Source organism: Macrobrachium rosenbergii, chromosome 46 (assembly GCF_040412425.1).
Source record: "Macrobrachium rosenbergii isolate ZJJX-2024 chromosome 46, ASM4041242v1, whole genome shotgun sequence".
Lineage (NCBI taxonomy): Eukaryota > Metazoa > Arthropoda > Malacostraca > Decapoda > Palaemonidae > Macrobrachium > Macrobrachium rosenbergii.
In genome coordinates, this window is record NC_089786.1 from 19,959,856 (window position 1) to 19,986,314 (window position 26,459).

Genomic DNA, 26,459 nt, shown 5'->3' on the forward strand with positions numbered 1-26,459 from the left:
TATTGCTAATTCAAGATTATTTTCATTTTTCCTTGGTAACAAGTCAGTTAACTAGCAGTGAACATGAGGGGGCAGTGGTGCTACCCACTGACTCAAATGTCTGCATCACTTTATCCTATGGCAACAGGGACAAATGGGAATAAATGTATATTATCCTGAATTTATGACTTGTTCATACAAGGACAAAAACCTTTGCCTTTCATATGTAGACTCAGCAGAACATGACTTGTGTTTTTCCCACCACAAAATGACAGCTACCCAGTCACTAAGGTGAGCAGGAGGAAAATGCCTCCTGCAAATGCCTGCGCAGCCTGGTACATGAATGTCAAGGCTGACAGGGTACTGTGCATTTGGCTGCCTTGTAGGCTTACTCTGTGACATTTGGTAGAACCTGGGTTTCCATTGTAATGGAAAAACCAGATCAGAGAGCAGCAATATAACTGCAATTAGATGCTAGTGCTCTACTGCCCCTACCCATGGTAACCCTTTTGATGATTTGGGGGGGAGGGAGTTTGGGGGTTAATATTTATCAGTGCCAGACCACTCACCATTCACTGAGTAAGCAAAAATACTTGGTAATAATGTTCCTTAATCACTCTGTGTAACATTATGCTGCATGCAACATTTATGAATTTGATATCATTTTAAAACTAGAGTTGAACTTTATCAAGATATATTTAAAAAAGTAGAAAAATGAAAAACCATTGATATCACAAGTAAAAGTTAGCCATAATGTAAAAATGCTTTATTTTTTTTTATTCATGAGAAATAAGAGAAAAGAGACACTGTATCCAATTTCTGTTTACCCAGTGTAAAACAATAATAAATTATCTTTCCAATAATCTTCTTCTTCTTTCCCACCGTTATCCTTACGTTAAGTGGTCGGTTGCCTGATGCACCTTCTCCTCCACTGCCTTCTATCAAAGGCCTCATCCTCCACCAAACCTCTTCTCTCCATATCTTCCTTCACGTTATCTCACCATCCAATTCTCTGTCTCCCTCTCGATCTTCTTCCTCTAACAGGTTCTTCCCAAGCCCTCTTCACTCCCTCCTTGTCATCCATCCTTAACACATGCCCATACCATCTCAATCGTGATTCTCTTATCACTTCTGTTATCTTTACTAAGTCTGCTCTTCTTCTTATTTCATCATTTTCCAATCTCTCAAAGCAGTGATATTCCCATAATCCACCTCAGCATTCTCATCTCTGTTCTCTCAAGCTTTACTTCCTCTTTTCTTCTTAGAGCCCATGTTTCTGATCCCTACATTAACACTGGTCTTATCACTGTGCTATAGATGTTGACTTTTAGCTTGATTGGCATTTGGTTATCACATACAACTCCAGCTACATCTCTCCACTTCTCCCAGGCCGCTTTTATCCTACTGTCCACTTAAGCCTCACATCCTCCCTCTTAGCTTAAAGTAGATCCTAAGCATTTAAACTTTTCCACCTGTTTTATAATCGAGCCTCTTCTTTCTTGTATTACTATTCTGTCTCTATCTTCCCTACTGCTCACTAAAACATCTGTTTTATTCACAGTCACCCTTATGCCATCCCTCCCTAAAGACTCCTGCCACTCTCCAACCCTTTTCTGTAGGTCCTCCTCATCTTCAGCAGTAATCACCAGATCATCAGCGTACAACTCCCACAGCACTTCATTCCTGATCTCTTCACTCAACACATCCATGACCAGCACAAACTAAATTGGGCTTAATGCTGACCCCTAGTGTAATCCAACACTAACTTCAAAGTTTTCTATTTCCCCAACTACTGTTATTACTTTTGTGCTCATTCTCTGATATATCATCTCAACCAGCCTGACCAACTTTTCTGGGGCTTTCCTCTTCCTCAAACACCAAAACATCACTTCTCTTGGGATTTTATCGCATGCTTTCTCCAGGTCTATAAATGTACAATAAAGCTCCTGGTTCCCCTCTAGCCTCTTTTCCTGTAGCTGCCTTACTATGAAGATGGCATCCACCATCCCTCTTCCTCTCATGAATCCATACCGCTGTTTCCTGATCTTTAAAATTTCTCTTAATCTCTCATCCAGTATATCCTCTCTAAAACTTTCAATCCATGCTCTGTTAGTTTAATTCCTCTGTAGTTACCACACTCCATGACATCTTCTCGTTGTATATATATACCATTAGACTCTCCTCCCAATCCCTTGGCATTTCTTCCTCTTCCCATATACCTTTTAATAAATCCAGCATCCATTTCTCGCCCTCTGTACCTAGTAATTTGATAATTTCAATTTGGAACTCTGATGGACCTGGTGCTTTACCATTCTTCATTTTACTTAGTGCTCTCTTCACTTCTCTATCTTGTATCTCCATCACTGGTCCCTCCACCCTCTGTGCTTCCCCCATCTCCTCTCTCTCATTTTCAGTATTTAAAAGTTGTTCAAAATACTCTCTCCATCTCTTCTTAATGTCTTCATCCCTATACAATATATTTCCATCTCTATCCTTGATGACACCCAATTTACCCACATCCTGTCTCTGCCTTTTCCTCAAGTTTGAAATCTTATAATCCTTTTCTCCTTCTCTTGTTCCTAGTCTTTCATTCAACTGCTCTGCCGCCCTTCCAATAGCCATACCTACCCTCCTTCTTGCATCTCTTTCCTCTTCTCTGTACCGTTCCTCTGCACCCTGTGCATCCCTTACTTTCCAGTCCTTAAATGCTTTTGATTTTCTTTTAATTGATTCTTGCACCTCTCCATTCCACCACCACTTTTCTCCTCTCGACACTATATCCACTGGTTCTTCCCACCAGTTCCTCTGCCTCCCCCCTACATATTTCTCTCATGCCCGCCCACATATTTTCAACTCTGTTACCCTGTCCAACTTCTATGTTCCCCCTATCCTGCCATCTCTCTTTCATAGTCCTCCTAAATTGCTCGCCCCTTTTCTCCTTTAAGTTCCCAAATCTTAATGGAATTAATGAAATTATCTTTCCAATAATATGATACACTAAATCACATTAAAAAATGTAAAATATACTTAAAAGGCATTATTTCACAGAGCAGAACAGTTTACTTAACTTTTAAAAATATTTGCCATAAATCAGAGTATATACTGTACCAGTCTCCAGCTTTTTTGCAATTTATGGCAAATTTTTAAAAAATATCTTTCTATGACAACTATAGTCGTGATCAGAATCTCAGAGGTTGAAAAATGGATGACAACTATGTTCATCATTAGAATCTCAAATGGTTAACAAGGAAGACAGCAAGAGTTACATTATTATTTGGTAGATGAAACCTATTCATACAGAACAAGCCCGCAGAGGCTACTGACTTGAAATTCAAGCTTCCAAAGAATATGGTGTTCATTAGGAAGAAGTACAAGGAAGTAAAGTAAATCCCCCGTATTTGCAGGGAATGCGTACCACATCCCCCCGCGAATGCTTAAAACCCCTCTAAAAACACTTAGAACTGCCTATTTTGATAGGTGAAACACAAAAAGAAATCTCTAAAAATGCTTATACCTGAGTATTTTAATAGTTTTATCACAAAAAGTGCATTTAGTCATGAAAATGATATGAAAATGCAGTAATTAGTGAATATTTCTCATTGAAAAATACCACAAATGGGTGAATTTTCCACAAATAATGTGTATATACATTTCACAGTGAAATCCATGAATAGGTGAGTCCGCAAATCGTGAGACCGCAAACATGGGGTATTTACTGTAAAGGGAAATACAAAAAGATCTCACTTATTAAAAAAGAAAAAATAAAATAATTAATTAATAATAAATAGATAAATTTGTATTAAAATGGAGGGAGAATAGTGTTAGGGTAGTAATAAATTACATCTTCACTTGAATTTCTGAAGTTCCAATTGCATGACATCCTCTGGGAGGCTGTTCCACATTCCAACAGTGTGAGGAATAAAGGACCTCGGGAACTGAGATGTTTGACAGCGAGGCACATTTACTGCATATTGGTGCTGCTGTTCAGCAACTCATGTTGCTCTCGGCAGATGAAGGGGATCAAGGATCAATTGTGAATGTGAAAGATCTCTGCTAAAATACTTATGAAAAACTGACAAACATGAGACCATCCGTCGAGGAGTTTGTTGTTATTGTTGTTGTTGTTGTTGTTGTTGTTGTTGTTGTTGTTGTTGTTATTATTATTATTATTAAAAATAGTTTAACCAGACCACTGAGCTGACTATCAGCTCTCATAATGCTGGGAAGGATTAGAATGAAATACCAGGTCTATGCCATAGGCCTAGAACTGGGACCAAATAGGTCATTCATGTGATGATGAATGAATGAAAATGAAATTTAAAAGAAAAAACTGTATAATGAACATGCTTTTCTACTGAAACACATGTATACAATAAATACATTTGCCCATTTCCATACATACAAAAAAATTAAAAATTAAAATTCAAAATAAATTATATAAATTTTTTTTTATTTATTAAACACCCTATAGGCTTTTGTATTTTTATTATTTACTTAGTTTTATATTTTGTCTGTTAAGTTACACTTCCTCATGAATGTTAAAATTGGGTTGACTGAAAATGTATAAGATCCTGACACAATTTCCCTCATCAATTTATTTCCAAAGGTTGATACTTGCTGTTGGTTATATTCTGGACAGTCACACAACACATGTTTGACTGTTATCAAGACTTTGCATTCTGGGCATTCGGGAGGAGGGCCATGTGGACTGTTCATCAAGTGTCCGTGTGTCAAACGAGTATGGCCTAATCGTAGATGCGTCAGAATTACTTGTGTGCGTCTCTCTCTCTCTCTCTGACGTGATGAGCTCCATTTTCCAACAATGGATTTTATCTGTGTCAACTGATTATTTATAGGTTCCTCGTTCCATATATTTTGCCATTTATTTAAAATTATTGTAATTATTTATCTTATGTAATCACTAGTTAGGATTTTTACATTTGCTCTTGCCATGCGGACTGCTCCTTTAGCTGCTTTATCAGCCTCTTCATTTCCTTTAATCCCTACATGGGCAGGGATCCAACATATTTCAACATTTTTTCCATTATTATACAATTTGTGGAGTTCATATTTAATTTCCTTTACAATATTATTTTTTGAGTAGTAACCTTGAACGGCTTCTATAGCGCTTCTTGAGTCGCTAAAAATCACAAAATTATTTAACGATATTTGCTTTATAATTTTGATGGCTACTGTGATTGCGCACAACTCTGCTGTGAAGACTTATCCATAAGGACATGCATCGATGGCCCTAATTGGGCCACTATACCTACCACCATGTTGATTCTCTGCTCAAATTTATTTTCCATGCTGGTAAAGCGATCGGGCACGGAAGTGTGAAACTCAGGAGCAAGAGTAGGTGGTCTAGGAATATGTAGTGATACAGGGGAAACACGAACAATAGGAGATACAGCAGGAATATCTACATCATTAGATTTAGGAGTCGTCTGACTAGCTAATTTCTCTCTGGCTTTAGCGACTGCCTTCCTCTTGCCATCTCTCTCTAATTTATTTAAATGAGAAGTCGAGGTCTTCCATTTACTTTCATCCCAATCCCTGCATTCATTGCATGTCAAATCAACAGTACAAACATGCCCTCTGCAATTTGTGCACAGGGTGTGAGAGTCATAGGTAATTTTCATTAACCGGGTATTGCAGCCTTTGTTTCAATACTGGAAACTATAAGAGCTAGTGTCTGACATACTAACTAGCTAAAAGTCACAACCAGAAACAAAGTCAAATAAGGGAAAAACAATATTGAAAGGCTACCATACAACGAATAATTCACCAGATGGGAATAAACAACAACTGTCAAAACCAAGATGCTTAGTCAACGGTGTGTGGACGATACAAGTGGCAAAAACAAATTGATCTATTGGCTTAGGTGTTCTTCTATCTTGCCCCCAAAGTGGGCAGGGTCTTGTCACCTACACAAAAGAGAAGAATTGCTACTGCAAATTTCAAATTTTAAGCTGCCGTTCGAGTAGAAACTCTTAGCTAAAAATTGAAAATTTAAGGCTGGCCAATTTAAGAACAAATACACCAATGAAAAGAGGAAGATATACAAATGCACATGGTGTCAGAAAAAAATTCTAAAAATTTTCCCTACCTTTCACGGGAAGTTGAATGTGACTACAACTCTGTGTGAGGCCTCTTTTACAAAACACTAGTAAATTTTACCAAGTTATACATGGTTTTTCTACTAATTTATTTTATTTTATTTTGTAAAATTATAATTACAACTCACACAATATCATAACAAATAAGAACTGAAATCAGTAACAAATTCTGGGCATATTTGTTGTAAAATATTTATGTAAAATTTACTGAGATCGGGAAATGCAGTAACTTTTTTGGGATTTATAATGTTTTTTCTAATATTTCTTTGCAAAATTACAACTATAACTGACATCATATCATAAAAGATAAGAACTAAAACCAACAGTAATCCCTGGGTATATTTATGAGCAAATAAATAAAAAGTTGTCAAGGCAGAGAGAGGAGCAAGACATTCCACCTCCAAGTCAAGAACAATACTGAAGTTCCCAAGATGCCCACGATCGAGCTGAACTGAATTCTTTAGTTGCCACAATTCATTTATGGGCCACTTAAACATTGGAAACACTTTCCTGCTCAATACAGACAAACTGTATGGTGCGTAGTATTAATCCTCCTCAAAGGGGATCAGTCCACCACCCAAAACCTGTTTTAGACCCTCTATTGAGGGGATCCATCCATTATGGGTTAAAGCATAAGGGTTATGGGTTGACTGTGCTTACGGCTTTGGCAGCAATGCATCAGTGTACTGATACTGTGGTTGGTACAACTGACTGCTGCTACCATTGGTGTTCGTCAAGGTTTGCCTACATCATGTATTTTATTTGTTTTGTATGTTAACTACATGATACAAATCATACAACAACACTGCACTGCAGATTGTTTCCTTATATAGTTACATGTAATGGTGTTCATGGATGACACCATATTGTTATCAGCTACTGTGATCAGTATACTGTATACCTACTTGGAAGTCCTTTCCAAAACTGATGATGGATCACCCTCACATGCTATTCAAATACACTGCAAATAACAAAAGTGTCATACAATGATGTTCACATCTTTTGTAAACAGAAATAAAGATGTTCCAATCTTGGTTAAGAGGAAAATTTTTAATGCTGCCTTGATCTCCACATTACTGTATGAGTGTGAATCATGGTTAAATGGAGATATAAAACCTGTACACAAACAATTGGTGTTTGAAGCAGCTGTTAGGAGTCAGGGAGACATCTAATAATGATGTAAGTTTGGTGGAACTGGGTTTGTCTCCACTGTGTGCTTTCATCAGGGAAAAACAAAGAAAATATTTTTGAAAGATGTGGCCTGAGAGAAATATAATGAATGACAACCCACTTATTCATGCAAATGACAACCCACTTATTCATGCAATGTGCATAGCACTTGGACATAATGATTCATTTTCAAGATATGTTAACAACTTAACTGCTGTTCAAGTGATGACATCAAAGAGGCTAATCATCTAGTGTGTACAAAAATTAGGGATTCAATGTCAAACAGGTTAACTTTTAAGGGATCTGTTAATGGATCCATTAATTTTGAGTTTGTTGTACATGACATTTATACTAAGAGCACTGTTGAAGTTAATGAAAAGTATAAATCCTGTGTAAAAATGTGTCTGAGTGCCCATTCACTTGCAGTTGAGAAAGGGTGCTGGAACTGTTGGGGGAGAGGACAATTTCCAATGGAGGAGAGGTTGTGCTCCTTTGGCCAATTTCATTAGAAATAGGACAAAGGTATAGTGTCACCACTTTAATAGCCTTATGTTGGGTAGAAATGATTATGGTATGGTATGTACTATTATACATAAATTACTGTCTCTGTAATACTGTAGTGTCTTTCACAGGTGTTTTGTTCACGGGTGTCATGGTAAAAATATTTTCTTTAATATTAGTACAACTACTTGTACTGGTATTACTAAAGAGTTACACATACTGTTATACAGCTCTCAGTGTTTGAAGTTACTGTATTTTGGACCAAATGATACTTAATGTAATTAAGACTGTACTAAGGCCTGTGGCCAATAAGGTTATCCCTATCTACCAATCCATCTATTAACATGAGTATTCTTAACTTTCTTGTGGGGGGCTGCCTTCCTCCTGTGATTTTGCCATTCTGGGGGAGGGGGAGGTAAAGAAGATGAGGAGGACAACAAGAAAGAAGAGATGGGGAAAGTGCACCAACCACTTTTTTTCATCTCTTCCAACCACACACATCACCAACCTCTACCAGGCCACTAAGGGACAGAGTCAGGGTAAGGATCTTTGAAGGGGCAGAGTTGCTGCAGGAGCTGGTGAAGCAGCAACAGCAGGAACATTAGCAACATGCATCTTAATCAACTGACACCAAGGCATGAAGGAAGACACAGTGCCTTCAGAATATTTGGCATTTAACAAATATCTGTGGGTCAAATAAGTACAGTACAGTAACTCTATAATTACTTTGATTACAATGCTCCCCTTGACATAGAGAATGCCACAAATGGTTAATTTAATGTTTCCACCTGTAATACCTGGGTCACTTATTTATAATGATGAGTTTCTGGGAAACAATGTAACAAAAAACTCATCAGAGGCATAATTAAGATTGATCAGGTCATAGATGACTCATTTTGGGGGTGCCTTTACCATTACTTACCAAATTTCTTATATGGACAAGGTTCCAGTGTATTCCCAGATTCATACTTTTCAAATATCTTTGGAAATTAATATGTAAAGTGTTGTACTAAATTTATCAGGTAGTCTTTCTATAATTACAGTTGATGGTGAATTTTGCAATAACACTTTAATAATTCCTATTATAGATCATACACCAATAACTAAGCTGAAAATAGAGAAAAATTACTCTCTAATGAGAACTTACTTTATGACCTGAAACTTCATCAAACCCTACTCTAACAGAATAACTTAGAGGTGTAGATTGAAAAATGTAGGCCTTTATGTGTTTTACATCCCTGCATGCAGCTTATAGTGCTTGGGGAATGTATTAACTATGATAAATAGCACAAAAATTCAAATAAATGAATTTGTAAATCCTCACCTTCGATAACTTTATTCTCTACCATAATATCTGGTATTCCTAAAGAGGGTGGTAAACTTTTTGAGCCCATAGCCCATAAGTTGTCCTTGAAAATGTGTAAGATGTTAACTCCCTTCCCCTGACGAGCTGCCATAAACATGTCCATAGAACTATGGGCTGTGGTGCCAACAGCAACTGGAGCCTTGTTTTCTGTTGTGTTCACTGCTACAGGGAATCCTTTTTCAAATTTTCCATACGACCGAGGGGACATCTGCAAAATTCAAATAATTTATTAACCACGCTTCCAGGCAACTAAAAAAATCTTTGAAAGATTTGCATTTAAATTTTAATAAGTTAACCTTTCTAAGCAAAATCTATATCCTTATTTCTAAGATGCATGATTTGTTTACTCTATCAGAAAACTAAACAATTTATTTTTACTGAGTCTTATCATATATGAATAGTTATCACCAAACTTCTGGAAGACAAAATAAAAACATGCCTGCTATTAAACTATATTGTTACCATGTTAAAAAACCACAGAAGTCAAAAGTGCTTTATCTCATGGACACGCATCATAACTGTGCTGCTTTGCAATCACATAATTTTATGTGACTTTAAAATAACTTTAAGCCAGAAATAAAAAATAATTTCTGGTTTTGTGTACTTGCTTTCTGATGTGTCTCCTGAACAAGTTTGGAAGCACTTCCCCTGAAATGCTTGTTTTTTTTTTTTTTTTTTTTTGAGAAAAAGACACATTAACATGGCAATGTATGTTTTTCATCATCCTTAGCACGAACCAAGGGTGATAGAATAGCAAAGGGGACAGTGGATTAGTTCTAGCTCCCTGGAATATGTGTGTTTGAAACAAAGTTACCTGCAAAAGACAAGAGCTAATAACTTTCAATCCTTGGTATGTCATCTCACTCATATAAGATGCAACATGGCCCCTCATTCAATTTCATTTGGGCATTTGCCTCTTCATGGCAATCTTGTTGAACAAGGTCCATCATTCGATTTTCTCCTGGCATTTGCCTCTTCATGGCTGTCTTGCTGAACAAAGTCCCTCATTTGATTTTCTCTTGGCATTTGCCTCTTCATGGCAGTCTTGTTGAAAAAGGACCCTTAGTCAATTTCCTCTTCATAATTGCCTCTTAATTGTACTCTTGTTGAACAAGGTCCCTCATTCAATTTCCTCCTGGCATTTGCCTCTTCATGGCAGTCTTGTTGAACAAGGTCCCTCATTCCATTTCCTCCCAGTATTTGCCTCTTCATGGCAGTCTTGTTGAGTAAGGTCCATCATTCGATTTCCTCCCGTCATTTGCCTCTTCATGGCAGTCTTGTTGAACAAGGCCCCTCATTCCATTTCCTCCCAGTATTTGCCTCTTCATGGCAGTCTTGTTGAGTAAGGTCCATCATTCAATTTCCTCCTGGCATTTGCCTCTTCATGGCAGTCTTGTTGAGTAAGGTCCATCATTCAATTTCCTCCTGGCATTTGCCTCTTCATGGCAGTCTTGTTGAGTAAGGTCCATCATTCAATTTCCTCCTGGCATTTGCCTCTTCATGGCAGTCTTGTTGAGTAAGGTCCATCATTCAATTTCCTCCTGGCATTTGCCTCTTCATGGCAGTCTTGTTGAACAAAGTCCATCGTTCAATTTCCTCCTGGCATTTACCTCTTCATGGCAAAGTCCATCATTCGATTTCCTTCTGGCATTTGCCTCTTCATGGTAGTCTTGTTGAACAAGGTCCATCACTCGATTTTCTCATGGCATTTGCCTCTTCATGGTAGTCTTGTTGAACATGGTCCAACATTCGCATTCCTCCTGGCATTTACCCCTTCATGGTAGTCTTGTTGAACAAGGCCCATCATTCGATTTTCTCCCAGTATTTGCCTCTTCATGGCTGTCTTGTTGAACAAGGTCCCTCATTCGATTTTCTCATGGCATTTGCCTCTTCATGGTAGTCTTGAACAAGGTCCACCATTCAATTTCCTCCTGGCATTTGCCTCTTCATGGCTGTCTTGTTGAACAAGGTCCATCATTAGATTTCCTCCTGGGATTTACCTCTTCATGGAAGTCTTCTTGAACAAGGTCCATTATTCGATTTTCTCCTGAAATTTGGCTCTTCATGGCAGTCTTGTTGAACAAGGCCCCTCATTTGAATTTCTCCTAGCATTTGCCTCTTCATGGAAGTCTTGTTCAAAAAGGTCCCTCAGTCAATTTTCTCTTGGCATTTGCCTCTTCATGGTAGTCTTGTTGAACAAGGTCCCTCATTCAATTTCCTCCTGGCATTTGCCTCTTCATGGCAGTCTTGATGAACAAGGTCCATCATTTGATTTTCTCCTGGCATATGCCTCTTCATGGCTGTCTTGTTGAACAAGGTCCCTCATTCAATTTCCTCCTGGTATTTGCCTCTTCATGGCAGCCTTGTTGAGCAAGGTCCATCATTCGATTTTCTCCTGGCATTTGCCTCTTCATGGTAGTCTTTTTGAACAAGGTCCCTCATTCGATTTTCTCCTGGTATTTGCCTCTTCATGGTAGTCTTGTTGAAAAAAGGTCCCTCATCCGATTTCCTCCTGGCATTTGCCTCTTCATGGCAGTCTTGTTGAACAAGGTCTATCATTCGCATTTAACTCAACTTATTTTTGTTCACAGAATGTGCAATCATTGATTTTAATGATCCATTGTTTAGAAAAATTATATAAAACAGTGATGCTACAATGGTGTACAATCAACCCCCACTATTCTCAGTCTCGAAATTCGTGGCTTCACTGATTCACAGATATTTACCAAGTAATTATAAAGCTACAGTTTCTATTAATTGGCAGCTAAAATTTGAAATTCGCGGTAGCCTGCCATCGATAAAGGTCCTAGGGTACTGCAATCATTAAAAGTCATTTCCACATCTCGGAGGTAATGCGACACAAATACAGATTTACATCTCCAGTAAGTAGCTTGGAGGATGGAGGAGAGTGATTGTATTTAAAGGGTAATGAAGTAGCTACAGATCTCACTTCATGAGCTCGCTCTTACAAGACAGGACACTCCTCATCTCTCATTTAAGTGTGTGCTTCACCAATGATATCCCTCAGGAAGAAGGACAGAGCATTCTTTGTAGAGGACGAGATGGATCCTTGACCAAAGTCCAGAGGTTGCCTGAAGAACCCCTAATTTTCTCAGTCCTGTGTAGATAAAACTTTAGGGCTCTCACAGGGCAAAGGACCCTCTCTACTTCTTCCAATCCTAGTGTATCTGCTAGACCCTTAATGCTGAAGGACCTAGGCCAAGGATTGGCTGGGTTCTCATTCTTACCAAGAAACCTAAGGTAAAGGAGCAGACCACATCGCCTCCTGAAAATCCGATCCTTTTGTCAATGGCCTGAATCTCACTGACTCTTTTGGCTGTTGATAAGGCTACTAAAAAGAGTGTTTTCCTGCTAAAGTTTCGGAATGAAGCTAAGCCAGAGGCTTGAAGGGGATCCGGAGAACCATTTCAGGACCACGTCCAGATTTCAAGAGATAAATTCCGGGTGCTTTTGTTTCTTTGTGTCAAAAGACCTAATCAGGTCCGAAAGGTCCCGATTCGGGGATATGTCCAGGTCCCTATTCCTGACGACAGAGCTCAGCCTAGCCCTGGAGCCTTTATGGTAGATGAGAATAAGCCTTTAGAGTTCCTCAGGAATAAAAGGAAGTCCACAATCTCTGTCAGAGTTCTCTTAGAAGAAGAGATTCTATTACTTTTGCACCAAATACAGAAAATTGGCCATTTGCTTTGGCAGACGTTAGCTGAGGATCAACGTCTGCATTTTGAAATAGCTTCTGTGGTCTCCCTCGAAAAACTTTTGCTCTGAGGGGTCTTTTGACAGTTTGAATCCTGTCAGAACCAGAGAAGACAAACCTTGATGAAAGTGCCTGAAGTGGGGTTGTCTGGGAAGCTTTTTCTCTTCTGAGGGAGGAGTCTCGGAAAGTCTACCAGCAGATTTATGAGCTCTGGAAACCATTCCCTTAAGGGCCAAAAGTGAGCTACCAGAATCACTGACACATTCTGGTGTAGTAGGAACTTGTTCAGTACATCCCTTATCATCCCGAAGGGAGGGAAGGCATACAGGAACTTGTCGGACCGGTCGAGAGGCATGGCATCCGTTGCCCATGCTTGTGGATCTGGAACTGGAGAACAGAAAAGAGGCAGCCTATGATTCCTCAATGTCACAAAGAGATCTAACATTGGCTTTCCCCACAGTTTCCATAGATCTAGACAGACCAGTGAACTGAGAGTCCACTCTGTGGGGATGACTTGGTTTTGTCAGCTGAGCTGATCCGCCAACATATTCAGTTTGCCTTAGACAAATCTGGTCATTGACTTTGTATGATTCTGGTCCGCCCAGAGAAGGAATCAATAAATGAATGATTTTGAGTTATCTGGCATCATGACAACTGAGTCACTAATGTCAATATCAATTAAATGAAGATCATAGCTACTATAAAAACAATAAACAGATAAAAAAAAAATGAAATATATTTTTGGGAGAAGACCAGCGTCGATAATAAATCTAAAAATGCCACTGGGTCCAGAGAAGGAGGTCCCTCGCTGCCTCGCAGAGGGAAAAAGAACTAGTTCCTCAGTGTTTGCTTATATAGGCCAGGGCAGTCATATTGTCCGAGTGGACTGCTACTATCATCCTGAACACTTCCAATGAAAAAGCTATCAAACCCAAGTGGATTGCTTTTAACTCCTTGACATTTAAATGCCATAACATCTGATCCCTCGACCACGTCCCGGAGATTTCCTCGTCCCCTGTAAGGGCTCCCCAGCCCAGATCTGATGCGTTGGCATAGAAGTTTAGGTCTGGGCTCTGCAGGAACAGAGACTTTCCTTCCAGCAACCTGTCTCTTGACTGCCACCAAAGCAGGTGCTTCTTGATTTCTTGTGTCACCGGGAACAAGAAGGAGTCTGGATACCTTTTCCTGTCCCACTTTTCTCTTAAGAACAACTGGAACACTCTCATGTTAAGTCTCCCCAGGGAGACAAACTGCTCCAAGGTGGCCAACATCCCGAGGAGACTCATCCAATTGTTTGCCGAACATGTCTGGAGATGAAGAATTTCGTCTATCTTCTGTAGGCAAGACTACTCTTTCTGGAGAGGGAAAAGCCCAAAAAAGATGAGAATTGAAAGTCACTCCCAAATAAACTATCTCCTGTGAAGGAGTCATCTGTGACTTCTGATGATTTACTAGTAAGCCCAAGTCTTGGGCAAGAAGTAATGTTTTCCAAAGGTCCTCCATACATTGTTCCTTCAACGTGGAGCGAAGGATCCAATCATCCAAATAGAATGCTGTGTTGATTCCCATCAGGTGGAGCCAACCCGCCAGGGGAGCAAGAATACGTGTGAAGACTTGAGGGGCTGTCGACAGCCCAAAGCACAGGGTCCGGAACTGGAACACCTGGTCCTGAAAAACAAACCTCAGATATTTTCGAGAGTCCGGGTGTAATGGGATGTGGAAGTAGGCGTCCTGTAGGTCTATCAAGACCGTCCAGTCTCCTTGCCGTATGGACGAGAGGATCGAAAAAGTTGTCTCCATTCTGAATTTGGTCTTTTGAATAAAGACATTTTGGTCTTTTGAATAAAGACATTTAGGGCACTCACATTCGGGACCAGCCTCCATCCTCCTGATGACTTTGGAACTACGAAAAGCCGACTGTAGAACCCTTCCATCCCTGCATCTAGGACTACTTCTATCGCCTTCTTCTCCAGGAGATGAAACTTCTCTTGCAAGGGCCAAAAGTCTCCTCGAACTCTTGGAGTACGCAGTTAAGGCGATTGGCATCTTGACTAAGGGAGGTCTTTCTAGGAAAAGGATTGTGTAGACACTCCTCAAAACTTCTACAACCCACTGCTCCACCCCTCTCTTGCTCCATTTCACCCAATACTGAAACAGCAAGGTGCCTACTGGAGTACGGAAGACATTTGATTCACTTTCTAGAGGAAGGTTTAGATGAGGACTTCTTGATAGTCCATGACTGGAACCGTATATTAGGTCTTGATCTTGAAGAAGATCTTTGCCCACCACCACAAAAGGGATAGGGTTGCAGAGGAGATGATGACTTGAAATTAACAGCAGGAGTCTCCTTAGTGCGCCTCGACGATTTCGCTAGTGGATCATAGGTGGATTTCTTCTGTAAATCAGAAGAAATCTCGTTAACCACCGACTGAAGGAACAAACTGTCTCATGAAAGGGGAGGAAAAAGAAGTGCAGACCTCTGAATTAAAGTGACTCCCTTAGAGGTGTATGAACACCATAACTCCCTCTTCTTTAACACTCTCATAGCGTAGAGTGAAACTAACTCCTGTGCTCCATTTCTTGTCCCTTTGTCTGCACATGAAAGGACCCTGAGGATATCAGTTCAAAAATCTGCAGGCAAGGCAGCGTATTCTTGAACCTTCCGTGCAAGATGCCTACTGACCAGTCCAAAAAACTAACAATCTCAAAGACCTTGAATAGATCCTTCATCATATGACCTAATTATGGCAAGGAGAACATAACTTTGGCCACAGAAAAGGCCAATCTATGGACCGAGTCTATGGGGCCAGAGAAGTCCCCTTCAGAGGAGGCAGCCACACCCCAGGAAGGAGCATAATTCAAATGTCTCCCCTTTAAAAGAAGAGAAGGAGGGTAACTGAAGTTGTATTTCCCTTGTTCCCTCTTATCTGAGAGCCAGGTTTCGACTTCGTTAAGAGCTTTCCTGGCCAAAGTGGAGAGTACCATATTAGGTAGTCTTGAAGTATCAACAGGAACGTTACTCATTTGGAAGGTGTACGCAGGAGAAGCAGGAGCCGCAGGTGAGAAAAAGGAAGGGAAACTTCGAAGAAGAAACTGAAGTAGTGATACATATACTGAAGGAGGAGAGTCTCCTTCCTCATCCTTATTGCCTTCCTCTTCCACCAAAGACACTGGCAAAAGAGACAAGTCTTTAGCATAAGATGGGTTAGGAGCTTTCTTCAAAAGGCCTAAGATATCATCTAGGCATCGCAGGATGGGCACAAGAGAGGGATCCAAATCTTTAGCCATAGCAACTTGCTGTGAGGGGGGTGGCACCACAAACTCCAGCCTGGATGTCAAGCACTCAATAATTCCCGTGTGAGCAGGCGCAAATGGGCACTTAGAAGCTACTGAACGCGAGTGCTACTGGGTGCTCAGGAGCCACTTGCAGTTCAGGCACAATTGGGTGTTTGTCGATCAAAGGGAGCTCAGGAGCAAATGAGCGCTCTTAAGTGACTGAACGATTGGCAGTCACTGCGCACTTTGGCGCCAGCAGGTGCTCGTCCACTACTAGTCAATTGGGAGACAAAGGAGGTTCATCCGCTGGTGCATACACTGACGCCAACAAGTGCTTATGATCTCAGCACTAACATTTGCCTTTCTTCCTCTCCACACACTTGAGAAAACTTCTTTGGACTGTCCCAGAAACTACTTGAAGGGACTGCCTCCTTGGCTTTCTTTTCCAGAACCTGAAGGATGAGAAACACATCTACAGCAGACCTTTTCAACGGTCTCAATTTTCCACTGATTGAATGCAGTGTATTTTGATGTTATATTTATAATTAAATACATTTCTTTATGATAAAAACATGATTTACTAATTTTCAGATATTAATTTTAAAAAAGCCTCCATAATGTAACTGATAAATTGTATTTTTCCCAAGATACAAAAAAATACAAAAAGGATAAAAACAAGGGATCTTTTGACCGTTTCCACAACAGTCTTCTTCAGCCAGCTGAATAAAAATATACTTGTTTTTCTTAAAAAGACAAGTTGAAAAGAATTTTCGTGACAGTCCAGGAGAACATCGAACAACCTTTCGGTGTGGACTTAGCAGTTATGTAATGGCTGTTTCCCCGTATCCGTGGACCAACCGTTGTGATCTTCTTAACAGCTGTCACTCAAACATACGGTGCTCATTACTGGCGACTAAGTGGTTCGTGGGTGGTGAACGACTTTCAGCATTGGTGCCTGTTATTTCTGCGACAACTGCCACTTCGACAACCTGTGCGGGGAGAGATGAGGGAAACACAGTATCAGGGCCCTTGAGAAACTGCTTGAAATTTAAATTTATGGAATGACAGACTAGCCTGTCTGTATGTATGTCCTCTTGCGTAAAGGGCTTTATTGCCATTTAATGTTTCACAAATATTTATCAAAGCCCCCTCCACTACTCTTCTATGGCCTACTTGACTACTTCTATATATAGTTTTAGCTCCCTCCCAATCCATGACGTGATTATTCTCCCAACAACGTTTACCAATAACGCTATTTTGAGAGAAGTCCCTAACTGCTTTTTTATGTTCTTGCAATCTAATGTCCTTCCCCCTACCTGTCTCCGCAAAATAAAATAAATTACAGAGCTTTCATTTTATAGAATATACTCTTATGTCTCTCTTGTTACTATCACTATCAATTCTGTGGTTACTATTCGTATTGAATTTGGATTTGATTGAATTTTCATAATGTGAAAGCTACTTTAACATTACCTGTACTATTGATTAACTGGCTGTTGATTTTAATTTTTCATGATATGGAAGTGTTATGAATCTCTTGCTGTGATCAATCTCCTTGAGTGAAGGGTTATAAAACTTTTTCTTAGCACTAAACAAAGCATCTTCAATAAAATGAGCTGGGTAACTCAACTTACTAAAAAGTATTTCAAATGAGGGCAATTTCGTCATCTAAATATTGTGGGTCACAAACTTTAAGAGCCCTGACAGCCATGTTAACAATGATATTTTTCTTTATCTGAATGCTCTGATAGGAATAAAAATGAACATATAGTTCTGCCATAGTCGGCTTTCAATAAACTGAGAATTCAACTTGTTTGTGTTTGGATTGTGAAAAACTAGGGCATCCAAAAAAGGTAATTTGTGCTCTGATTCCTGTTCATAAGTGAACTTGATTTGTTGAATCTGACTGTTAACAAATTCTACTAGTTCACTGAATAAATCATCACGAAAGAAAAGAATGAAAATATCGTCCACATCGCGAACCCAAAATATAGGTTTAAACTGAGATGGGCAAGAACTCAGAATAGTCTCCTCCAAGAACTCCATGCAGATATTAGACAAAACAGGTGAGGGGGGGGGGATCCCATTGCTACTCCAGATCTTTGTTCATATGCATCACCATTGAAAGTGAAAACAGGGGACTCTACGCACAGTTTAATGAGGTCAAGAAATACTTCAGTGGGGATTGGGCATAAATATGATATTTTTATGATAAAATAAAGTTTTGTACATACTTACCCGGCAGATATATACTTAGCTATAGTCTCCGACGTTCCGACAGAATTTCAAAACTCATGCGCACACGCTTTTAGGTAGGTCAGGTGATCTACCATACCCGCCGCTGGGTGGCGGAATAGGAACCATTCCCGTTTTCTAATCAGATTTTCTCTTCCACCTGTCTCCTGAGGGGAGGCTGGGGGGCCATTAATCGTATATATCTGTTGGGTAAGTATGTACAAAACTTTATTTTATCATAAAAATATCATTTTTGTACATGCAACTTACCCGTCAGATATATACTTAGCTGAATGGCACCCTTGGAGGAGGGCAAGAGACAGCAAATAACTAAAAACGGGAAACAACATATGTTGTAGGATAAACAAAAACCATGGTTCTTACCTGATTGGACAGAAGACTTCATGGATACTGTCTATGAGTCTGCTTGCCTCAGGAGCTTCAGCGAGGATGTGACCTGTGACTGACAGCCCTTCTGGATCGTGCCAATGGGGGATGACCCACTAACATGGCAGAGCCTATAGCGGATCGTGTCAAAGGGGGCTGACCCACTTACATGACCGAGCCTACACCTGAATCATATCAATGGGGGCTATCCTCTTATATGACAGAGCTAGGTGTCCATAAAAATACAAGGAACATGACAACCAATCCCGACCACCTGACCAATCCTAACCTTGTTAGTGATAAGAATTGAAAGGGAAGCATAACTCCACCACCTCTTTCAACCAACCATAAAAACACACATCACCAAGCCTTAAAAATCAACTGAATTAACTAAACTAAATAGGATTGGATTCAGCTCCCTGTCCCAGCACCGAATCCGCAGATATACGTATGCTCCTAGAGAGAAGCACTTATCATAGGTTACTCTAATATCTCTCAAATAAGTAATGAGATGCACAACGCAAATGAATTACACCTCCAATAAGTTGCCTCTATAATAGACTGGAGAGACAACGTCTTGTGAAAAGCCAAGGATGTAGCAATGGCTCTCACTTCATGTGCTTTCACTCTAAGGAGCTTAAAGTGCTCATCCTCACACGAGATATGCGCTTCCTGATGACGTCCTTAATAAAAAAAAGCGCGATTCTTTGAGATCGCTCATGAAGGATCCCTGACAGAGCACCAAAGACTTTCACCGATCCTCCCAGTAATTTCTTCTTTTCTATGTAGAATTTAAGGCTCCTGACAGGGCATAGAGTCCTCTCCAACTCATGTCCTGTCACTGAAGAAAGACCTTTTAATTCAAAACTTCTTGGCCACGGTTTAGAAGGATTCTCATTCTTCGCTAGGAAGAATGGTTTAAAGGAGCATATAGCAGAACCTTCCTTAAAACCAACTTTACCGTCTAAAGGCTTGTATTTCACTTATTCTCTTAGCTGAGGCGAGGGCAAAAGGAAAAGTGACTTCCTGGTGAGATCCTCAAGGAAGCTTGATGAGGAGGTTCAAATTTCTTAGACATTAAGAATTTCAAGACTATGTCTAGATTCCAACTGGGAGGTTTCAAGTCATGAATTTGACGTTTCAAAAGACCTTATAAGATCATGAAGGTCTTTGTTTTCAGAGATATTCAGATCTCTGTGTCTGAAAACTGATGATAACATACTCCTGTATCCTTTAATTGTGGATACAGCGAGGTTGCATTGTTCCCTCAGGAAGATAAGGAAATCAGCAATGTTTGTCACAGAGGTACTGGAAGAGGATATCTTATTGGTCCTGCACCATCTTCTAAAGACCTCCCACTTCGACTGGTAGAGCGCGAAGGGTTGAGGATCTCCTGGCTCTTGCAATAGCCTTTCCAGCTTTGTGCGAAAAACCCTTTCGCTCTGACCAGACCTTCGATAGTCTGAAGGCAGTTAGACTGAGAGCGGGAGATTCTTGTGGAATCTGTTGAAGTGGGGCTGTTTGAGAAGATCGTTCCTGTGTGGAAGCGATCTGGGAAAATCTACTATCCATTCCAGTACCTCTGTGAACCAATCTTGAGCTGGCCAAAAGGGAGCTACCAGGGTCAGTCTCGCGCCTTCCGGCAGCAAACTTCCTTACCACTTCTCCCAGGATCTTGAATGGGGGAAAAGCATACCCGTCTAATCCTGTCCATTCTAGGAGAAGACTGTCTATTGCAACTGCTCTGGGGTCCGATATCGGAGAGCAGTAGTTTTCCAGTCTTGCATTCCAGTGGGTTGCAAATAGGTCGATATTCGGCCTTCCCACAGGTTCCACAGCTTTCCGCAGACTTCTGAATGGAGAGTCCACTCTGTGGGAAGGACCTGATCCTTCCTGCTGAGAAGGTCTGCCCTCACATTCCTTTCTCCCTGTACAAATCTGGTGAGGAGTCTGATCTTCCTCTCCTGAGCCCATAACAGCAACGTTTTGCCGTTTCGTAAAGGGAGAAGGAGTGTGTTCCTCCCTGTTTTCTTATATAAGCCAGGGCAGTGGCGTTGTCTGAGTTTACTTGGACTACTTGTCCTGAGACTAGAACTCGAACTTGATGAGAGCCAAATGTACCGCTGTCAGCTCTTTCTTGTTGATGTGCCAGTTCACCTGGTCTCCTTCCCAGGTGCCTGACACTTCTCTGACCCTAGTGTTGCCCCTCATCCCGACTCCGAGGCGTCTGAGAACAACACTAGGGTGCATGCTCGGTAACTGAAGAGACAGTCCTTTGTTTAATTTTCGAGGGTCCCCCACCACCAGTTGAGATCCTCTTTTACCTGTCTGAAATTAGGAACAAAGTTGCTAAGTCCTGAGACTTCTGGTCCCATCTCTCCTTTAGGTAGAACTGAAGCGGTCTCAGATGAAGTTTTCCCAGAGAAACAAACTGTTCCAGCGAGGAAATGGTCCCCAGCAGACTCATCCACTCCCTCACCGAACAATGTTCTCTCCTTTAGAAAGACTGTCACCTTTTCTATGCAGCAATCTATTCTCTCCTGGGATGGAAAGGCTAGAAAACCCGAGAATCCATCAGAATCCCCAGGTAAACAATGCTCTGCTGCTGAACAACCTGGGATTTCTGTAGATTTACTAATAGTCCAAGGGACTGTGTCAGATTTAGGGTGATGACAAGTACTCCAGACAACTTTCCTTTGATTGAGCTCGGATCAGCCAATCGTCGAGATACATTGATATCCTCACTCCCCTCTAAGTGAAGCCAGCGTGCCACATTCCTTAAGATGCCCGTGAACACTTGTGGGGCTGTCGAAAGTCAAAGCACAGGGACCTGAATTGAAAAACTTTTCCCAATCACCATGAACCTCAGGAATTTTCTTGAGGAGGGATGAATGGGAATGTGGAAGTAGGCGTCCTGCAGGTCCAGGGAGACCATCCAATCCCCTGGACGAAGAGCTGCAAGAACCGAAGATGTAGTTTCCATCTTGAACTTCGTCTTGATCACAAAGAAATTCAGGGCGCTTACATCCAGAACCGGTCTCCAACCCCCCAAGGATTTCGGAACCAGAAAAAGACGATTGTAAAACCCTGGGGAATGGAGGTCTTGAACCGGTTCTATTGCTTCCTTTTCTAGCATCTGTTCCACTGCTAGAAGAAGAGCCTGGTTCTTGACGGGATCCCTGTAGCTGGCGGATAACTCCCTGGGAGTTGATGTTAAAGGAGGACTTTCCCTGAAGGGGATAAGGTAGCCTCTTCTTAGAATGGAGAGGGACCAGTCGTCCACCCCTCTCTGTGCCCAGACTTCGGCGAATTGTAACAGTCTGGCACCCACTGTCGTTTGGAGTACTCGAGTCTCACTTGGTCCTTTTGATCGGACGAGAGGAAGACCTTCCTCTTCTTTCAGGTCTTTGCTTCTGAAGGAGGATCTGGACGAAGGACCACCTCGAAAGGGCTCCTGAAAGGGAGCCTTCTCCTTCTTACGAAAGGGACAGCAGGTCTGATCCTCTTCGATGACTGGGCCAAAAGATCCTGTGTCGCCTTTTCTGATAAAGAGCGAGAAATCTCCTTCACCAAATTTTGAGGAAAAGGTGGGGAGAAAGAGGAGCAAACAGAAGAGAGGACCTCTGAAGAGGAGACACAGACTTAGATGAGGAAAGAGCTGAATACTGACCTCTTCTTGAGTATACCAGCTCCGAATAAGGCAGCGACTTCCAGAACTGTCCCTCACGGCTTTGTCCAAACAAGACAAAACACTCACAAAGTCATCCATACACAGGAATTGGGGTCCCGAGTCCTGTTGGCCAAAGCTCCAAGAGACCAATCCATAAAGTTGAATACTTCCACAACTCTAAAAAGACCCTTGAGGAGATGGTCCATTTCACATATTCCCCAAGTCGCCTTGGCTGAAGAAAGAGAAGTCTCCTGGAGGAGTCTACCAGATTAGAAAAAAATCTCATCCAGCTGATGTGGGGAGCCCCAACCCCATAGGCTCCTTGGTCTCATACCACATTCCTGACTTTCCCAAAAGTTTCAAAGGGGGGAAAGAGAAAACCGTCTTGCTTGCATCCTTCTTAGATTGCATCCATTCTCCGACTCCTTTAAAGGCTTTCCTCATTGAAATCGTGGGGCGCATCTTGACCAACGAGGAGGGTCTTGCTGACTTGGTGCTGTCCCACAAAGATCCCGGAGAAGGAGGGGCAGCATGACAAAGAGAATCTCCAAACTCCTGAATCAGAACCGAAGCCAACCGTTGTAATCTGAAACTCCAGCGTCCTTAGGAGATTCCTCCTCTGATAAAACCTCCAAAGCAGCAGGCGGAGAGGAAGGCTTAAAGAAGAAGAGCGCCTATCAGGAGAAGCGAGCCTGGATGGAGAAGCACTCCTGTCCAACAAAGAGCGCCTACCAGGAGAATGGCGCCTGACACGGAATCTGGCGCCTGACAGGAGAAGGGGTCCTGTCCACTGATGAGAGCCTTCCAGGAGAGGAGGCCCTAAAAGCGAGGGCGCTGGGCAGGAGAGCGGTGTCTGACGGAAGGAGGAGCTTGGAAGACGACAAGCGCCTGTCCAAAGGAGAAGACTGCGAGGCGCGTGCGCCTGGAAGGAGAGCGCTTCCTCCGAGCGCTGACGAAGAGAAGCCTGGAAGAAGTGAGCCTGCTGGGAGACGAGCGCCTGCTACGGCGCCTAACAGAGAAGAGCGAAGAAAACTTGCTAGTAGAAGGAAGCTTGGCAGGAGAAGAGCGGCGAGTTGAAGAAGAGAGCTTCCTGGAACTCTTAATAGGAAGAAAGTCATCCTTCCTACAAGACGAGGTATCCTTTGCAAGAGATCCAACAAGTGCCGATAACTGCTCCTGGAGGCCAACAAAATCTTCTTCGTGAATCCTTAACTCCTGTTGGAGAGGAGGAGGGGATCTTCAAGCTCTCTTCCTGACTATAGGAGAATCCTCCGGGAAGCGCTCAGGGCTCGAGTCCAAAAGCTCTACTCTAGGAGCCTTCCAGGATCTCTTCAGAGGGCGCGACTCCTCAGCCGAACTCCAACCGCGTCTCGGAGAAGACGCGTCAGACGAAAAAACACTTCTTCAGGATGCCTTTTCTGTGGCGATCCAAGGCAGCCTGGGACGCAACTACAGGATCTGCCGGGGATGCCTGATCGTTGGGGATGCTCTACATCCTCCCTTGCGGCTTTCGACATTCCTCCTCCACTGGTCCTGGGAGTTTGGAAGAGGTCTAGGCCTAGGAGCAATGCGGAGCCGATCAGACGCCCCTCCACTGCACTGGGGACACTGCACATATCACTGTCACTCTTACCTTCCTTCATCCATAGCGCGAGTTGCGATTTCATCCAAGAAGTTCCGCTTTCATCGCAGCCATTTCAGAGGACGAATCCACAGGTTCGATGAAGGGAGAAGGGCTGAAACCAAAGGATTAGGAGAGTCTACTGTGTTAATCTCTACTTCCTGCTCAGCAGAGCGAGACCTACTCGAGCTTCTGGAGGAAGCCTTCCTAACTCTATCCTTTTCAAGCTTCTTCAAATAAGAAGTCAAAACCTTCCATTCTTGATCAGACAATTTCTCACACTCCTTGCACCTATTGTCAAAAGAACAATCATTCCCCCCTACACCTCTCATACATACAGTGTGAGGGTCTGCAAGCTTTCGGCAACCTCACCTTACACTCTTGCCTAACACACACGGAAACACAGGTGCAACATTAACATCAGACATCTTAATGAACAATCCAAAAGCAAATCCAAAAACAGTCCACAATAAGCGTATGCCAAACCAAAGATCCAATACGTCACCAAAATCAGGCCAAAACAGATCCTCAGCAAGCGAAAATGAAAATCAAAGCAGGAGGAACCAACAACAGATGTTGCCGGAACCAGCGACAGAGAAAATCTGATTAGAAAACGGGAATGGTTCCTATTCCCGCCACCCAGCGGCGGGTATGGTAGATCACCTGACCTACCTGTGCGTGTGCCGCGAGTTTTGAAATTCTGTCGGGAACGTCGGAGACTATAGCTAAGTATATATCTGACGGGTAAGTTGCATGTACAAAATTGGGTCATTATCAAACTTATCAAGTAATTTTTCAAGCATATAATCAAGCAGACTGATCACAGCAAGAGATTCGTAACACTTCCATATTATGAAAAATTAAAATCAACAGCCAGTTAATCAATAGTACTGTACAGGTAATGTTAAAGTAGCTTTCACATTATGAAAATTCAATCAAATCCAATTTCAATAAGAATAATAGCCACAGAATTGATAGTGATAGTAACAAGAAAGACTAGGAGTATATTCTATAAAATGCAAGCTTCGTAATTTATTTTACTTTGGGGGGGACAGGTAGGGGGAAGGACATTAGATTACAAGAACATAAAAAAGTGGTTAGGGACTTCGGTCAAAACCGCGCTATTGCTAAACATTGTTGTGAGAATAATCACGTCATGGATTGGGAGGGAGCTAAAACTATATATAGAAGTAGTCAAGTAGGCCATAGAAGAGTAGTGGAGGGGGCTTTGATAAATATTTGCAAAACATTAGATGGCAAAAAAGCCTTTACGCAGGAGGACATACATACAGACAGGCTAGTCTGTCATTCCATAAATTTAAATTTCAGGCAGTTTCTCGAGGCCCCTGGTACTGTGTCTCCCTCATCTCTCCCCACACAGGTTGTCGAAGTGGCAGTTGTCGCAGAAATAACAGGCACCAATGCTGAAAGTCGTTCACCACCTATGAACCACTTAGTCACCAGTAATGAGCACCGTACGGTCGAGCGGCAGCTGTTACGAAGATCACAATGGCTGGCCCACAGATGCGGGGAAACAGCCATTACATAACTGCTAAGTCCACACCGAAAGATTGTTCGATGTTTTCCTGGACTGTCAAGAAAATTCTTTTCAACTTGTCTTTTGAAGAAAAGGGATTTTGACAAAGGAAAATCTATTTCTGAGGGAGGCCCCGTGTCACCCAGTGAAATTCCATACTAACACGAATTTCTAGGTATAAATATTGCTAAATATACCAGAGAAAAAGCTTTCAGGAATGCTGGGTTACTACCCCAGATCGAGCGTCTTCAATGAAGACGTCGGTATAACCAAGGGTGAGTGAAGGAATCACAACCACAGAGCCACACTGATGAGACATCCCCATGTCAAGATCCCCGGGAAGAGCGAGGGGTGCCAGCGCCCATGCTCACCCGCCCGCCACGCGGCGACTCCAGCGCCATCTGAACTCATTCCAGACTAGCACCATTCCAGGCTTGGCATGAGCCAGTAGGGGGCGAACCTGCTCATAAAATATTCCAGGGAGGGTCACCGGGTGACACGGGCCTCCCTCAGAAACAGATTTCTCCTTTGTCAAAATCCCTTTTCTGAGTTCAGCCCCGTGTCACCCGGTGAAATAGTGTCAGAGAATCATGCCAAGACTGCAAAGCTACAACAGAAAACAAAAGGTGATCAGAAGGAAACACATGCTATGGAGAAATAGATTTAATTAAGATATCTCATCAATGAAAATTAGACTTAACCATAGGTAAAATGCCAAAAACAACACACCCAACATCATAAAGACACAATGAAAATGTAAACTTAATCTAAGAACAAATGAAAATTTAAACTTAATCTAAGAACAAAGTAGAATGACAAAAATACAGTACAATTAGGGGTGGAATAAAGGACTCCTATAACTTAATGGTATAAACAGTAAATA

The 26,459-nt window shown here is 41.7% G+C and overlaps 1 protein-coding gene across 3 annotated transcripts in view; it reads right to left on the reverse strand.

The window, feature by feature from the left end:
• The window catches only part of eIF2D (eukaryotic translation initiation factor 2D), a 192,550-nt gene that overhangs the window by 102,063 nt on the left and 64,028 nt on the right, over nt 1-26,459 (reverse strand). For all 3 annotated transcript variants that reach the window (XM_067089626.1, XM_067089625.1, XM_067089628.1), the window contains exon 5: nt 9,094-9,343. In XM_067089626.1, the coding sequence (XP_066945727.1) occupies nt 9,094-9,343 (250 nt within the window). The remainder of the gene's footprint in view (nt 1-9,093; nt 9,344-26,459) is intronic.